The following is an 18,174-nucleotide window of genomic DNA, read 5'->3' as shown; positions in this document are numbered from 1 at the left end:
CCTGCGCACTTGGGAGGAGCTGGGAAGCACATGGACCAGCTGCAGGAGCAGGGCAGAGACCAGCACTGCTGCTGCATGAGGGGCTGCTGAAATATGGCCTTGTCTTCTGATTTTCACAGGCATTCACAAAGATGTGTAAGAAATTGTCCCAAGGCACACAGGAGCCACGGAGGCTGCTTAGAACAAACTGCCAGTCTTGGGAATATACATGATTTCCCAAGGTTTGTCCTTAGCCTACCTCATGCAGGCAGTCATTAGAAGGTGGCTGAATGCACTCTCTGCCACTCAAGTCACTCTTTTCACCTCTGCCAAAAGCCAAGGAAGAAAGCACAGGTGTAACAGCACAGACAGAGCAGTTCAAAGTGCCAGAAAAGGCCCTGGAACTTACAGAGGCCCTGGTATCCCCCGATGAATCCTGAAGAGCCAAACCTGATCCTGCTGTGAGGGCAGCTTGTCCCCCAGTAAAAGGAAAATGGCAAAGACAAGCCACCAGTCCTCCAGGAGCTTCATCCTGCCCAGCTTGTGCTCTCTCAGGTCTGAGAGAGCTGTCAGGCGTCTGTAGGTACCCTCGTGGGTACCATGTGGGTGCCAAAAGCCTCAGCTCCTAAATACTATAGGGTCAGGGCAGGATTTTTCCCTGTATGCCTTTGCATTGCAACACAAGAACCAGCTTGGCTGAAAACCACTAATACAAGTTGCAAAGCTGTGGCTGGCAGGAGCTGAAGAAAAAATAACAGCATTTATTATCTTTAACAGGAACAAAAATAGAGAAGCATTTTGGGACAAAATCCTTTGACCATGAAACAGAAAATTCCCACTCCAGGGCAAGTCGCATTGCGAAGATGTGCTCTGGGCTTAATTTAATCATGTCAAGAGAAAAAGATGGTTAATAGCTGTAAAACTAAGGCTAGAGGTTGCCAGCTGTGTGCATCAGAGATGAGTACTCTCACCTGAGCACACCGATGGTTTGGGCAGTACAGCCAGCTGGAAACAGCAGAATGCCCTACAATCAGTATCCCATGGCCAGCCTGAGAAGGAAACAAGGTTTACTGAGAGCTGCAGTCATTAGCTCTGCTGTTACTCTGTAATTGAAAACAGCAACTTGGTTTCTGGGATCAGTTTCTCAAAACAAGGCCTTTATTTCCCCAAAGCTTATTTTCTTTTCCAGGTAACTGTGCTTCTCTGTAAGCCAGATTTCCCCAGGAAAGCCAATCTCTGAGCAATCACAGATAAAATGCTGGTACTGAAAAATGCTTCTCCAACAGCAGTGAAAAAAAAAAATTGCAGCCATTGGATAAAAACAAACAAAAAACAGTGTGAAAGGGTTAACAAAGAACAAGGTCAGCAGGCTCTGTGGAGGCATTGTCTGTGCTGGCAGCTCTGGCATCTGGTCTTGAACCAACTGCGGATGGCACTGTCCCTGTGGTGCTGCTGCTGCAGAGGCCCCACTCCTCTCCTCTCCGCAGGGCTGACTCACTGCAGCGCTCCCAGCCATGCACACGGAGCACAAAAGAACCATGGCTGTGCCGGCACAGCCACCCCCTTCCCCTCCTCCAAACCGACCACTGAGTCAATCCCTGCCAGCTGGGACTGCCCTCGGATCTGCCATGCTCCTGGCAATAAAAGAATTTCGAAAAGCCCGAAGGTCCCTGGTATTCTTAATGCTGTGAGTCACTTGAGAAATGTGCTGATGCAATAGTACCAGCAAAGGACTTGAAATGGGAGTTTTCAGCCAGGAGTCATCACAGAGGATTCAGAGCATCACACGTCATGGCTGAGGCACTACAGACTGTTAATTTGATTCCGGGTGTATTTGCAGGTACTTGGCAAAAAGTGATCCTCCCCCAATCCATGCTCACCCCAGCTCTATTCTTCTTGCATGGGTTTATATATTAATGACAAAGGTTTCATGTTCTAAGGCATGAAGCAAAATGCCATTGAAGGGATTTTCCCTGCACTGGTTCTGCAAGTACCTATTAACTGTCTCTGCATGATGTTACCAACCTACAAGGGACCTTAGGGTCCCTTGGAACTGGGGGCCTTTCAATTGCTTATTGCTTTTGGAGATGAGAGCACTTACCTGCTCTCTTAAATGCAAGACTGGCAGTAGGGTCCCCTTACAGAAGGTACAACTGAATGCTAAGCATATTTGCAGCCCCAGACAGGGCCCTCTCCTATCCTTCCACACAATTTGACTTGCCAAATTCAATTCCTCTCAGCAGAACTGCAAGCTGGATGTAGCATCCTCTCCAGAGCCTGGGTTTGGGATTCACCCCTCAGCTGCAAGCTGTCACACTCCACCAGGAAAGGGCCTTCTGCAGTCAGTGTGAGACAACCTACAGATTCCATAAACATTTATGACCCCGGAGGAAAGCCTAAGTCAGAGGTTTAGTCTAGTTTGCTGATGAAAGGAATGACCGAAACCATTCAGATCAGGATTTTCTCCTTCTGCCAGCCACTGCTTCAGCAGGCATGCAGGATTTTCCTTCAGTCAGCTTACACCTTTGTACAGCCCCACCACCACACCACAAGGCAAAGCACTGCCCAAGCAAAACCAGCCCAACATCAGCCCACTGAGAGGTGACTGCATGGAGATCAGTTCTAGCAAAAGGCAAAAAATAAGCCCATTCCTTTGTTAATAATTATTGCTAACCCTGACAGGACAACCGGCTCATAGCTATAGTCTCCTGAGTGCCCAGAAGGTGCACACAGTGGCACCAGGCCTGGGCAACATCCTTGCCAGGTTAGAAGCTCCAAACAGCTTCAGTGAATTTATGTTCTAGCCACAGTTCTTCATGGTACTTGCACCACTCACTGGACAGGTCCCTCGGTGAAACGCACGTACGTGTTTTCATTCCCAACCAGGTGAAACATCCCTCCAAATACATCAGCTTGGTTTGATGCCAAAGGCACTGCTAGCACCAGGCATCTGAGTAGTAACAGTTCAGCTTTACCCCTGAAAGGGTCCAACACATATTTGTCATATAAGCTTGGCAGTACTCAAATCCTCAGGCCAGAGGAGGCTGCTCCAGCACTCAGCAGCTGCAGCACCAGAATCTCCCAACTCAAATGGTCCCGTGATTTAAAAGATAAAAATACAAGTTCTTGACTGAAGCCATTTTGTTGATTAGACTATTGTTGAGGTACTTCAGAGGCAATAACTATTCACAGTACAGCTTCCAAGCAGTTCAGCTTCTGCAGGGCCAGCACAAGGACAGGCTGCTTGTTTCCTGACAAGGTAGCTCCTCTCCTGGTAACAGGCTGCAGCTCCCTGACCCCTGGTTACAGAGCACCACACTGAGCCAGATGTGATCAGGGTGAGCACAGCCCTGCATCCCTGCTCACCACAAATATGGCCCATGGCAGCAGCTGGGAACCACACTGCCACAGCCCAGGAGAAAGGGAAAGTTGTGGCAGAGCTGGCAGCATCACTCTGGCACGCTGCCCAGTCACTTCAGGAACCTGCCTGCCTCAAGAGACCTCACCCTCTTCCCAAAGGAGCAGCAACAGCTGGAAATCAGAGCCAGGGACTCATTACAGCAATGTAGTGAGGAAGTTTTATTTGGAAACATGGTAGAAGTTTGTAACCCAACACTGGGTGCACGACTGATGCCGGAGCATACGCAGTTACTATTGAAACACAGGAGTGTTTCGGACAATTGCTGTAATAAAACACAAAATTCTCATACTCCAATACCAGGACACTACAGCAATCTTTAGAATCAAAATTACATCCAAGGAATTCTCTGCACTTACAATTGACCCCACAGTGTAATCTACCTATATATAAGATTAATATATATAGCATGGGAAGTTGAAAATCCTTGCTCCATAGATGTATGAACATGTCAAGTCTTTTATAAATAAACATCCAGTGAAGAGAAAAAATTACATTTCTAGTTCATATTTATACATAAAATACTAACAGCAATGGGTGGAAAATTGCACACGGGCCACCCCAAGCCATGCAGCAGGCCTGGAGCAACCCATCCAAGTTAATATTGAAGTACACACAGGACAGACGAGTCACTAACATATATTGCGCATTTACAAGAGATCAACTACCAAATTGGGACAACTGTACACATTGGAGAAACCATTTTCATTCTGGAGCTTTTTTTTTAGTTAAATGTAGATTTGTTACATCTCTTTACATCATACTGCAACATTTACTTCGTGGAGAGGATAAGGGCAACAATGAGGCCATAGAGACCCAAGACTTCAGCAAAGATCAAAATGAGGATCATCCCCACAAATAACCTGGGCTGCTGTGCTGTGCCCCGGACACCTGCATCGCCCACGATGCCAATGGCAAAGCCAGCAGCCAGACCGCTGAGACCCACGCTCAAGCCAGCACCCAGCTGAAGGAAGCTCCTGTGGGACAGAGATGGAAGAATTTCAGTGGCAAGGAACAAGACACCCAGCCTTAAGCCCCTAACTCTTTCAATAAGCCCAATGTGTCTCAAAGCAATGCTTACTGACACTCCCAACTCTGATACTTAAAAGATAGGCAGCAGTGAAGGATCTTCACCTGATGTTCATGTGTGGCTCATAACACGAAACTGAGTTACTGGGTTCATCTGGCCACCAGCAGGCTCAGTGTGCTGTCAGAACAGCACTTACTAGCACTTGCAGCAATGCCTGTCCCACAGTACTCTGCAGCCTGTTAGCAGCCGCTCATCTCCATCCTTGAGCAACCTTATATACAGCCGCAGCACATTCAGGTGTCTTGCACTGCAGGAGCTGGGCAGGAATGGTCTGGTTTTCCAAGAAGGAGAGCAGTTCTGTGGAGCAGTCCCTATCAGTGTCTGCTCACCTGGTAATTGCAAAGGACCATCTGTATCTGCTGTTTTAGACCATGTCTTGTTAGGCCAAGCACACTGCTCACAGGTACAGCAACACAGATATGTGTCACACTTCAGCAGCATTGTTTAATTCCAGGAGGGCTCAATCACACCAGTTCCAGCTGTTCTCAGAAGCCAAGAGCAGACTAAATTTCAGACTGTAGCTGCTAGAGGCCCGATGTATAGCTCAAGGATTGACTTACCACAGCAAAAGCAATATTAATTATTTATTTGCATCTCCCAGACAACAGCAGATCTATTTAGACAGTTCTGGAAACACTTGAGCATCCAGGTCTAGAGTCTGGCATCATGACACAAGCTTTGCCTCCTATCCCAGTGCTGCCTGTACATGGCTTCTTTCAAGACACAACCCCATCACACCAGCAGTGGGATGCCCAATTGATCTGTGACAGCCAGTACAGCAACTCCACTGGGGCTGAGGCATCTGACAGGACAGCTGGAATCCAGCCCATGCTCCTAAGCCTAGCCAAGCACATTTAGCACTGCCAGCCCTTCCAGGGGCCTTGAGCCAAAACCACCCCCACACAGAGCATCAAACAGTGACAGGACAGTCTGAAACAGAACTGCCAGATGCAGCAACTTACTTGAATAGCGTGATTTCAGGTGAGAGGGCATTGGCAATGAGCACTGCCACTACAAGGCCGTAGATCGCTATAATACCCGCCATGACCACAGGGATGATGGACTTCATGATCAGCTCAGGCCTCATGACAGACATGGCTGCAATACCTGTGCCACTCTTTGCTGTTCCATATGCAGCTCCCAAGGCTGGAAGAGAAAAAAAATGCATTACACACATCCCCAAATACCATTTCTTTCACTAGGCTGCAGTTAGAACAGCTAAGTCAGCACAAGGAAGAATTGTGCAAAACTAACAGTCACATGACAGCCAGGAATACTCCCCCAAGGGATGAGGAAGTGACCTACCCAGAGTCCTATTCCAAAGATGAATAAGAGGTGCTGTTCAAACACAACTGATAGCAGAACATCTTCCCAGGCCAGCTTCACAGCAGGGCACACCCCCAGCAGTCATGCATGCCCCTGCTTAGGGGCCAAAACCCAAAGTCCCAAGGGGAACTCCAGTGTTTGTGTCCTCCCAGAGTCCACACTGCAAGGCTCAACAAAGCACATCTGTCTACCCCAGCAGAACACAGCTGAGAGCTGGGCCACCCGAATTGAGTTCAGCTGCACAGATCTCCTTTGTGGGGCCTGTTCTCCCACAAAACCCATTTGCCTATGCTTTGGCCCTGGAGTTAAATGTGCCATTGCAGCTTCATCAGACACACTGAGATAGAAACCAACTCAAATATTACTGCTCCATGTCATTCATTGGAGAAAGGTTCTGGCACATGGACAGCATGACCTCACCTATAAAGGATTCTGGTCCAAACACTTGTCAATCCAGCCACTGGAACCACAAAGAAGTTTGGCTTGTAGGTTATAGAGGACCACAACCACCTTATACCTAAGGTTTACTTATCCTCTCTGTCAACACTTGAGTCCTGCACAGGATGATGGGCTTACTACCCGTACCTGAGACCTGCTGGAAGAGTCCAAAGCACTACCCCTAAGTAACTTCTGCCTTGAAAACTTTGCATTAGTCTCACAGAAGGTTCTTCAAATACTTCATTCTTTGATTCTGCAGTACTTGAAAAGACACCTTTCCTTTCAGCCTTACTGGGGAGTACTCTGGGAACTCCACAGCTTCCTACTGTATTCACCACCATCCAGAGATGATATGCATGTCAACTGCCAGCCAAGACTAAGTCCCTGAAGCAGCAGAGACAGGCATATGGAAGGGCAGGCAGTCTCCTTTTGACACCACCAAGATGCCCTCAGAGGTCAATCCGATTTGGCAAGAAAATGTTCTTGCATCTGTTCTAAAATGCTGCTGGAGTGTACTTGAACTGTGGGCATTTAAAGTCTTTGTACTTTTTAAGACCAAATAGTTAAGTTTGCTCCACCCATAGAAAACAAAGGTTTCTCCAAGGGAGACCTGGTTGTTCCACAAAGATCTGTCACTGCCTTACACCAGTATTAAAGCGTGAGATTGTGCACCTTGTCCTGAAGAGTTGCTGGGAGGTATCTGGAGGAGCTTGGATACATGCTTCCCTGCTTCTCACTCAGAACTCCCATAAAGCCCTTATTTGGAGTAGTCATCCTCCTGGCTTGGCACCAGAACTCCACACCATTCATACAAGCAGCACCACTGCACTAAGACAACGTTCATTCTCAGAAGGAAGTTCAGTTTTAGTTACAAAAACCTGAAGGGAAAGTCTCATTAACTACCAATTTGTTCTGTGTAGCAAAGCTCTTGAACCTTGACCGGCATCAAGTCATATAAAGGGGTATTTTGGGCTATTCAGAACTAGAACCCAACTTAGGAAGCTTGAGCCAGGAGCAACTTCTAGCTGCAAATATAAGATGAACCTGGAAATTAGCACACGGACCTAATCAGCCTTTTCAGTGATGGCTCTGGTTAGGGTCTAACCCTTAGGAAGTCTAGAAAGAAATCACTGACTTGAACTAGGAAACCTTTTTGTTGGATGAAGCACCTTCTAAGAGCAGGAACTAAGCCTGAATCCTGGTTCCACTGTCTACCCTGGGTATAGAATTTAGCAGAAACCACTTCTCCTGTCTGCAATCTTTTACAAACCTCTCAAAAAATGCAGAGGCTTATGAGGGAAGTTCACTATTTAAAGTTATATCAGTCATCACTTCCTCCAAGCATGAAGCTACTTGAGGGTGTTGCAATTAATGCAGTGATGGATTAGAGAAGGTGATTTTGTAACCCCACTTACAAGAAAGTCAGCTTGCTCAAGCTTTTGTGGAGGGGCAGTGCAGCACGAGTTTTTCAGTTCCCAGTTAAAATCCCAGAAGAGGCCAGATCTTATGCCTTGACCTTGTTTTTTTTAGATACAGTTGGAAAGAAAGCCTGTGTTTACAAGTCTTCACATAACTGTCTTAGATGTCACTGAAACTCTACTGAATTCCCACTGGTGGCCACACAGAGCTTCAGAGCTTGGCACATCTGCTCCCAAGGAGGCCTTTACCACCACCCCAACCACGAGACATCTCCAGAACCTTACAAAGCAGCTTTACTAGTCTGGCAAGCTTACTGGCAGCTTCACTAGCCTGGCAAGTAGTCCTTGAATCTTTGACATTATCTCAGTACTACAGGCAAGGTGGCAAAGACAATACCTGCTTCCCCACCATAATGCAGCCTCTAGTGGCACAGCCACTCAGTTTTGGGCTATGGACACCCTGGACAATGTTCCTGCACACCTCCACCTCTATCTTGCAGCAGCTCTAAACAACTGAAGCACATATACTTCACATGCTACATTTAAATATCCCTGATTGATTGGAAGGATGTATTTTCCAAAACCTTGGTAAACAGGGTTTGAGGACATCTCTGTGGCAGACACTGGAAATGGGGCAAGAGCGTTACCTCTACTACACACCAGGACTCTGGGTTCCTTGTCAGCTCATCCACCTCTAACACACAGGCCAAGCAAGCTCCAAACATCACCTTTAAAGAGGTAGACCTGTCAAAACATTTACCTGAGAGGTCAAAAAGCGCTCTACCTATCTAGTTCCCCAGAGACAGAATTCATGCTGGTGTCTAACCAGGAATTGTGCCATTTGGAAGTTCAATGGCGTTACAATACAGAGCAGTTGCAATGCACATCACTTGAGACCATGTACTCCCCGTAATCCTGTATCAAAGGTTAACCCCCTTGTGAAATACTTGATTTACTCCTTGAACTCACAGCCCAGAGCTGATTTATGTACTGCTCCTGCAGGCAAAATGCCCTCCCCTCAGGGCTGAGGATATGCTGCTGGCACCTCACCATATCTGTCCCTTTAAAAGTGATAGCAGGAGGAGTGAGGCTGTGCAGCTTCAGGATCAAGTATAAACTAGACAGACACTTGCCAGATAGGCTGTAGTGTCAAAGACTGAAAACTGGCTGTACTCTTGCCACTGCCACAGCTTTCCATAGGGCTCCACCAGCATCCTGCTCTTCAGATCAAGGGCAGTCCCAGCATCTGAACCAACCTTTTCCAGTTTCAGCAGGTAACTGCTCAGTCAGGTCACACGCCAAGAAGAGTAACCTTGCAATTAAATCAAATGCAAGTCACTCCCTTGATACAGAAAGAGGCTGTGAGGAGCCTTCTAAGTCAGGAGATCTAGTAGCACAGATCCAGTTTCACTAGTTGATACATTCACACAGGCTCAGCCCAGGAACAGGCTCAGAAGCAGCCACGTACACTCCAGCAGCATTTGGTCCATTCAAAGCCAGGGATTGCTCCCATGTCCCACCATGGTGAAGCAGATTTCCACACTGCATGTGAGAGATTTCCAGAGCACTAACATGCAGAACTTGCCTGCATGAGAAGTGAGCTAGTAATAAAAGCCAGCTTTCCAAGTAGGATACCACTGGTTACCAGCACAGCAAGCATGAAGGACCATTTGGGACGAGCACTTACATCTGGAGACTTTTAAAACTACTCATTATCAAATGGGCTGCCCTCTGCAGTAGGCAGGCTTCCCTGGGAGCAGACAGGCACCAATTCACCAACCTCTATTCATCCCTGAGCAGGCTGTTCTTAAAAGGCTGGAGAAATATTAGATGTAACATCCAGGTGAAGTACAGTCCTTGCTTTGCCATTCCAGAAACCTGGACACTTCCAAAGAAACAGGCTGCTTCCCACAGGATGGCCCTGCCCCCTCCAACCCCACCACATTCAACAGCTCCACCTCAGGTTACAGTAATGGATACTTCTGGAAAAAGCCTGCTGCTCTGCCCAGGTGCATCTGCACAGAACAGACAAGCTTCCTTAGGGGAGCTGTAGTGGAGCCTATGCAAATTCCCATCACACTGGCCTGTTCCCCAGTAAAAACCTGAGGAGTAAACAGTGAAGCTTGCCCGACAGGAAGCTGTAAGCTCTGAAACCTTTAGGTGAGTCACCTGTTTTAGGATTAGGGGTAACTTTTTCTTCTTCCATAATGTAAAGAAAGGCTGCTAGCCTTTCTTTACATTATGGAAGACTGTCAGCCTACTGCATTATCCAAAATTCTCCAAGACTGGCAGGCCTTTTAGTCTTGGGTCAGTACATGTGAGAACTTAAAAAACCATCAGCTCCTTTAGATGATGCTGTAATAGCAACAGTTCAAGGAAAATAAAGGATCTGTCAGCCAACTGTCCAAGAGCTGCTTCAACCGGCACTGTGGATTGTCTGACACAGCACACAGAGCTCTTTGATTTTTTAAGTATGGTAAAGCACTTACGGAGCACAGGCTTGTCTTTCTGCAAGCAGCAAAGTCCATCCAGACACTCATTATATATCTTTATCATGAAAGAGGTTCTCTCACAACACCTTGAAGACCCACCCATTTCACAAACCAGGTGACCAGTGTATTCCAGGTACTGACTGGCAGAGCAGTGCGTTACACCACTTAGCAAGACCCCTTCCTAACCAGCAGGTCTCAGCAGAGCTTAGAACACTCAGCAGCACCCACAGCTCTGCTGCCCCATAGCTGTGGCATGGGACAGCCCATGTCCCCTGCCTGCACCCAGCAGACACTCCTGTGGCCACAGCAGCCTGACCCAAAGCCTTGTGCTCACAGGATTCACAGTCTGAAGAAAGTGAGTGCAGCCAGTTATGCCTCGCTGGAGAAGCACACACTGCTGTAAACCATTGCTTCAAGGAGTACCCAACAGCCTGGTCAGGCTGGGATGTTGTTCACTTTGCAACATCTGTGTGCAACCAGTCAGGTTCTGGAGATGGAAGAGGCCAGTTCTAGGAAGGAAAAAAGCTGACCAAGCGGTCCTGAGGCAGCGGTCATTCATGTCCACTGCTGCTCCCAGTGTTCCCACCACAGGGGAAGCACCTGCAGGCTGTGTAGCGACTCCAGGGTGACACAGGGATCCATCAGGAAGCCACAGTACAAACTGCAGCATAACTGCTTAAGCCATGTTCTGCAGAGCCAATGGTTTATAATGATGATCCATCTCATTCTGAGATGTTCTCAAGACTGGCATTTACTGAGAGGAAATGATGCCCTTGTTGAGATGCCTTCCCTCATTCTCAAGCTGTAGAAACATCGCCTACCTCACTTCTGTTACAGCACTTAGGTCTTAGCCATCCACTGCTTTACCTGCTGTAAAAGACAAAAGCTTAAGCTAATCTCTACTGCAGACAGTCTAATAGCTCACACACCTGCCCACATCACAAGCACCCTCATGTGGGGCAGAAAATTACTTTGAGCTGCACTCCACCATTTCATTTTTACCTGCAAGCAGCTCTCCTGTTCCACCTCCCCACCTCTCAGACAGTATTTTGGGAAGCACATGTGCCATTTGCCTTTGAGGATGCAAGCTGTTTATAGCCATGATGCCTTCCAGAATCAGACTGTGCAGGGCTGTCAGCTGCACCAAACTACATGTTCTGAGCCAGCTCTTTCACCATGGAGGTTCCTCAAAAGCCAACCAAGTGCTATGAGATCTAAAGCCCTAGTTTAAAACAAAAGTACTATTTCATTGCAGCAAAAATTAGAAGACACAGGACTAATTTAACACCGGTGGCTAAAGTTCTAAAGAATCTTCCAGCTGCTTGACAGTGCAGCAGGTATTGAAGGCACTGAATGCCCAGCTGGAGTTCAGGCCTAAGGACAACTCCTCTCACCATGGAGGGCACAGTGGGCACACTTGTGACAGCTTTGCACAGAGCACCAGCACACACAGAACCAGACAGCTCTGCCCAGCACCACACTTGTCCATTCTGGTGTGGTCAAATCACATGAAAAAGCTACAATAATTTAATCACTCAACAGCACCTGACCCACCACATTTCACACATGGGAAATAAGGAACTGCAGCAATGAGAACAAGTTGGAGTCTGCAAATAACCAGACAGGCTCAAAGATGGCCAAGGTCAGAGCAGCCTGCTCTTGTCTCTTGCTGACCAGAACAAGTTCTGCTATCTATTTACCATCAGCAAGTAGTGCTCACATAGGCACATAGGACTGCTCCAAGTCACTTGTTTTCACATCAAACTAGCCTGGACAGTACAGAACCTGAACATGTTTACTAGAAACATGTATTGGAACTACAAGCTCCACAAGAATGTGATCTTTAGATATAGCATGAGTCAGACATGATTCACAGCACTAATTAACACGGATCCAGGACAATTTTAGTTTTAACTGCTTGTCCAGATTTAGCTTCTTACTTCAAAATCAGGGTTTTTTTTAACAACTACCATCAGAACATGCTGTGATGCAACATGCCTGTTACAAAAGCTACATAACACAACAAGTTTTAGTTTATCCTCTGTTGACACCTCTACCATATTGCCTGAAAAATACAAACTGCTTCACTGAACAGCCACATCTAAGCAACAATTTCCCATCAGCACTAATTATAACCTGTTGTCCAGCACCTGAACACATCACTGGCCCTGGCAAGAGTACCTGCATGGCTCAGACCTGCTGGTACTACAACATCACTGAGGTCAGGATAGACCTCTGAGCTCACTGAATCCAGGACTACTTGACGCAGATTCTACATCAAGGACCTCGCACAAACCAGCTGCAACACAACAGATACCAAACCTTCATCAATACAGCTTATGCACTGACTTTGCATTCCCCTACTCAAACCTTCCCCTTGCAACCCCACAGCACCATGCTGTCATGCTGCAGCTTCTAGGAAAGGCTTCTCTGCTGGTTCAGACACGCCAGCACCACTCCAAATTCCTGTTAAAGCGCTGACTCAAGTCTGCATCCCTCACTGATGTTTCAACTGAAGCACACTCCCACGTCAAAAATGTAGCGTCTAAAGCCATACAGCCATGATCTTTTGCTTCCAAAATCCATTCTGCAAGAGAAAATCAGCAACTCCTTCCTTGGAAGGAAAGCTCACTATTTAGGACCATTTTGCAAAATGCAGTGAACCGTTGACTATCTTTTCCCAACAAGTAACTACGTCTTAGTTTCTTCCTCCATTATCTTCAGTAGCCAAGAGGCAGGTAGGTCAGCAGTCCCAACTCTGGCTCCTACGTCATTTCAACGTCATTTCGCCATTGAGTTTTCAGGAAAATTTTTACCTGTCAAGCGTGAGTACAATGTCTGAAATCCAAGGCAGCAGGCCATTGACCGCCCTCAGTATGGGCATCTGCATCCCACCACCATGTACAAACTAAGCAACACTAAACACACCTAACTAAGCTTTTGTTTTATCAAAAATTGAAGTCACAAGCATGGCTGGTGTGGAACCAGTCCATGGTGCCCACACCAGCTTGGCTAGACAGCTTCCTCTCGAGCAGTAATTTTAATTCACTGTCCACTTGGCTCTTTGCATGGTTTCATCTCCCACACGCGTCAATCAAGAGCAGCTTCCCAAAATCTGTCCTGCAGACCCAGCCACCATCCCAGAGGCCATATTAACAACAATGAGATCACAAGCACCTCAACACCAATTACACAGCTTGAGCTACAACCAATTCAGGACTAGAAGGGAGCCAAAGACCAGTAAGTATGCTGACGTCTCCAAAGACCAGTAAGTATGTTGATGTCTGTGGAGACATAGGCTAAGCCTTCAGAAGGGAAAGCCAGATTGGTTCCTAATTGTTTTATTCCCAATCACTGTGACACCTGCATCTGGGAAAAAAACTGCTGAAGCCTTCCCCATGTTAGATCCCAAAGGGAACAGCAGGTCTGCAGCCATCAGAGACCAGCAAACGCTGTGCAGGAACAGCGGTCACCTTCTGTAGGTTTAACAAGGCTCTGAGAGACAACGCATTAAAGAATGGTCTTTCTGGTGTAAACCAGCATTTATGGTCCCTACATCTGTGCTCCTTCAGTGGGGAAAGCAGTGCCGCAGGATGACCCAATTTACACCGCACTGAGCTCGCTGCCTGGAGACGCAGAGGGAGGGCCATGGAGCAGGGCTTTCCCCCGTGCCCCGGCATCCCCGTTCCACGGGGTAGCTCAGGAGCCCGTCCATTGCCTGCAATGGCATTAACGTCTCTAAGGCGGCCTATCCGCCAAACGACCGCACATTTATGTTTAATCCCGTTAAAAACCGGTCTTGCGTTATCCGGGGAATGGTTTAGACACCACGTCCGATTCACTGTGGAAGAAGCGCCGCCGCCGCGGAGACCAGGGCAGGCAGAGCCCCGGGGACTCCGCGGGCAGCCGGCGTCGGGGTACGACACCCCACCGCCACCGCGTCCTCGCCCCGAGGGGCCACGGGGGGACCCCGGCCCGCGGCTGCCCGGAGGGAGGGGGTGGGGGGGACGGCCCGGGCGGCGCCGCCGCAGTCACGTGGCCTCGGGGGCTCCGCCGGCGGTGACGTCACCGGCACGGACCCTCCGCTGCCCCCGAGAGCCCGGATGGAGCGGGGGAGGGGGTGGGGGGGCGCCCCCAGGCCCGAAGAACTCCAGCCCCGGCCGCCGAGGGCGCCCCGCCGGGGCAAGGGAGTGACGGGGAAAAAGAAGCCGCTTCCCCCACACCGTGCTCTCCCTCCTCCACACCCCCTCCCCGGCCCCTCCCGTTGCCGGTCGGTGCTCACCGCTGAAGACCATGGCGGCCGAAGCGCCCATCACGGCGAAGAAGGAGGCGTACTCGGGGCTGGCGCCGGAGGACATGGCTGCGCGAGCCGGGCCGGACCGAGGCGCCACTAGAGTCGGAGCGCGAGAGGGCGGGGGAAAGGCGGAAAGCTCCGCCGCGGCGCCGGTCCTCGGCAGGCAATGCTCGGCCACAAAATGGTGGGGGAGCAGGCGGGGCAGAGGGAGCCGGGGTGGGGGCGCAGGGCGGGCGGCGGCGGGGCCCGGGGCGCGGAAGCTCCGTCCCGGCGGGAGTGGCGGCGGCGCGCGCGCTGCGCCCTAAATACGGCCTCCGCAGGACAAAATGGCGGCGGCCCGCCCGTCACGTGATCGCACCCACCGCCCCCGCCGGCCCCGCCCTTGGCGCACACCACGCGCACGGCAGGGGGGACGTCCGCTCGCGCGCTCCTCACTCCTTTTCCCCGCGGCCCGGTCCCGGTTCCGCGGCGCGGCCGCCGGTGAGGTCAGCGGTATCCGAGCTTCTCCGCCCGCCCCCAGGTCGCAGCGGCGGCGCTTGGCTGCGCTGGCAGCCCGACTCTGATGCCCTCCCCTCGTTCCCCCCTCCGCGCCGCCTGGTTGAGCCCGTCCTGCCCGACGGCCGAGGTCCGCTGAGCGTGATTCAGCTCTCATTAGCATAAGGGGCGTGTCCCGTCACGGCCCCGCCCCCGCGGCGGCGGCCTTGCCTGGGGCCGGTGATGTTCGGGTCGTGTCCGTGTGTCTCGTGCCCCTGCCCTGTCTGGGTGTCTGTCCCTGCAGCGCCGCCCGGGCCGTGTCCCGTTACCTGAGCCCAGGACGCGGCTCCTGCCGCGTGTCCCCGTGTGCCGTTCAGGTGCCGCATGCCCCGCCGTGCATCCCGTCGCCAGGTGCTGTGTTCCCGGTGCCGTGTCCCGTGTCCCGGTGCCACGTCCTCCCTAGCACATCCTGTGTGCTAGGTGCCCCCTGCCCTGTGCCTTTCCTGCGGCTGTGCCCCCTTTGCTGTCAGGCCCTGTCGCCTCAGCTGGGGTCGCTGTTGCGAGCTTCCCACAAGGCCTCAGCCGTGCCCGTGGGGCCTTGCTGCGTGGGGCCTTGCCCCTCAGGCCTTCCAGCCCCCGCACTCCACATCCTCCGAGGGTCCGGTACCAGCAGCATCTGATGGAGCTCTACTCCCATCCCACCCACTGATCCTGCTCCCTTGGATGTGCCAACCAGCCCCGGCCCATCCTTTTCCCTGGGCCTGAAGCGAGCGGGTGGGCTGGGTCTGAACCGTGGTATCATCCCTCCATAGGCTCTGTCACCTGCTCTCCTGCAGGCACTGCCCTGAGCCAAACCCATCCCAAAACATCCCAGGGGGATGTTCCTACAGCCCATCCTGGAAGGGTGACTCATGCCATTCTGTAACCCTGGATTTGGGGGGTCATTAACAGTTCCTGCTGCCACAAATCTGGCTGAGCTTTCCATGTCCCAAAACACCAGGTCTGTTAATTACTCAAGGGCCACCTGCCTTTTCCCCTGTGTTGCCACTTTTCTGGCCCCCTCAGCCTTGTTAGAGCCCACAGGGAAGCTGAGGACAGGATTTACTTTGACAAATTCCTTGCTGCTGCTTGAGCACAAAGGGCCCTGGCACTTCGGTGGGCAGAGGTGGCTGGCATGTGCTGGGCACGCTGGTTCTGACAGGGAGACTGTCTTGTGGCACACTGTCACCAGGTCTTTATGGGGACATCTAGCACATAGCCCATGGCAGAGGTTGGCTGGAGGCACAGAGAGGAGCAGTGGACTGGGGGTCAGAGCCGCAGAGGTGGACCCTGAGCCCTGGCAGAGGCAGGTGCAGGGGCTGTGTGTCCCATCTGGGGAGCACACTGCCACTGTCACTGCCACCTGCACTGTCACCAGCAGTGCCACCACTGCCACCATCATCCCCACTGCCACCAGCACCACAATCACTATCACTGCCGCCACCAGCACCACTCCCCCCATTGCTGCTTTTCCACACTGGGACACGTTCTTTTTCAGTGTTGTGGTGGCTGTCACTGCTAGTAGTGTTTCCAGCAGCTCAAATTAACCTTTCACTATCACAGGACAATGCCTGCCTCTAGGCTCCAGAGCAATTGGTCACTGAGTGAATTTTTCACCCCTGGCTCCGTGGCCGAGCACCCCGCGGTGCCGCCGCCTCCTCCCGCGGCAGCCCCGGCCCTGCTGCCCCTCCCGGCCCGCGGATCATCCGGCCCCATCCCCGCTCGTCGCTCCATCTGCGGGCCGGCGGCCATCCCGGCCGACAAAGAGCCTCCTGTGGCTGTGAGCTCACGAGGTGTGGCCGTGGTGCCGCTTTGGGGATGCCGTGTCTCCGGAGAGCCTGAGCAGCGGGGCCCCGGGGGCCGAGCTCCCCTCCTTCCACCCTTGGGAGCTGCTGGGAGTCCCCCTGCCCCTGCGTTGTGGTCCAGCACCTTGAGCCAAGCCCTCTTCTTCCTTCTCTGCCTCCCATGCTCTTCATTTGGGACTCACTCAATGTCTCTGGGTCTCAGTTCTCCAGCACTAAAGGTCCAATAAATTGTTTGGGTTTCACCTGAAATTGCTGATTCACAGCAACAAAATTTCTTTTCAAAACATTGCATTTTACATTGTGCCTGTGGCACAATGTATTTATTTATTCAGTCTCCTCCTACCTATGTGGAGTCTGTGTGGTTCCCCCTGCACATCCTGGTGCCAACACTCTTAAGGGTTTGCACAGAGGGAAGGTCTGGGTGCTGGAAATGAGAGCATCCACCTCCTTTCACCCACCTGGGACTGCCCAGCCCTCCTCACTCTCTCCACACCGCCCTGGACTGACCAGACCGATGGAGGGACCGTGTGCCAGACGAGCCCCTGAGATGCCCATGAAGCCGCACCGTTGGCCTGGGTGTGGCTGGGATCGGTGGCGTGGGGGAACACAGGGATGCACAAAGCCCCTGTGGGCAGAGGAGGGGAAGGGCTCGTTGGATACGAGTGACAACAGTGCGTGTGACCTCTCCAGGCTCCCTGTCCTGCCTGGTGGGTTGCAGCAGGTACCCGAGAGGAGCTGAAGTCCTTCCCACAGCTAGGCTGTTGGAAAGCACCGTGGCATTCCCAGCCCAGCAGCACTGCTGCTGCAGCTGCGCCTGCAGGCCCGGCAGGGCACCCTTGGCTGGGGGCTCTCGGTCACAGCTGGCTCTGTCCTGGCCCCATGCGTGCTGCACACAGCCAGCCCTCCCCAGGATGTCGCTGCCACCCCTCAGCAGGGACACCGAGGCTGTCATGCCAGGTTTGCTTCTGCCTTGGGGAGCAGCAGGGGTATTTCTTCCTCAGGGAAAGGGCAATGGGAGGAGGAACAAAATTCAATGCAAACTGGGAGGCGAACACAACATCAAAGGCAAAGGGCCAGAGCCTGTATGCAGAAAAACCCAGATGAATTCCTGTTCCCACAGCAACCAGCGCTCACCCCTCGCCCCGGCGCCAGGTGCTCGCCAGGCTGGCACCAATGCGCCCACGTTCGTCGGGGGGATGTGAGGGTGGCACCTCCAGTGCTGCCTTTTCCTTTTGAGCTGGGGTCACCACAGGGCATGGCATGGCATCACACCAAACAAAACCCAGCCTAAGAGGATTTTGGGCTGCCTGTTCCCATGCCAAGGAAGGAGCAGAGGGATGAAGTGAGCTTTCCAGCAGGTGCAGGGGAGAGGTGCCATCACCTTTTGGGGGGTATTTTCTG

General features: G+C 51.4%; 1 protein-coding gene across 1 annotated transcript; it reads right to left on the bottom strand.

The window, feature by feature from the left end:
- Nucleotides 1–3,539: 3,539 nt before the first annotated feature.
- Nucleotides 3,540–14,784, bottom strand: ATP6V0C (ATPase H+ transporting V0 subunit c). Its single transcript, XM_084216519.1, has 3 exons — nucleotides 14,444–14,784; nucleotides 5,450–5,633; nucleotides 3,540–4,374 (listed from the first exon to the last, which is right to left on the bottom strand). The coding sequence occupies exons 1-3, from the start codon at nucleotides 14,517–14,519 to the stop codon at nucleotides 4,170–4,172; spliced, it is 465 nt and encodes a 154-aa protein (XP_084072645.1). The 5' UTR covers nucleotides 14,520–14,784; the 3' UTR covers nucleotides 3,540–4,169.
- Nucleotides 14,785–18,174: the final 3,390 nt, after the last annotated feature.

This window comes from Fringilla coelebs (genome assembly GCF_963513975.1).
Source record: "Fringilla coelebs genome assembly, chromosome: 16".
Taxonomy (NCBI): domain Eukaryota; kingdom Metazoa; phylum Chordata; class Aves; order Passeriformes; family Fringillidae; genus Fringilla; species Fringilla coelebs.
Note: the sequence above shows the minus strand (reverse complement) of the source record. Positions and strands in the feature narration are given on the sequence as shown.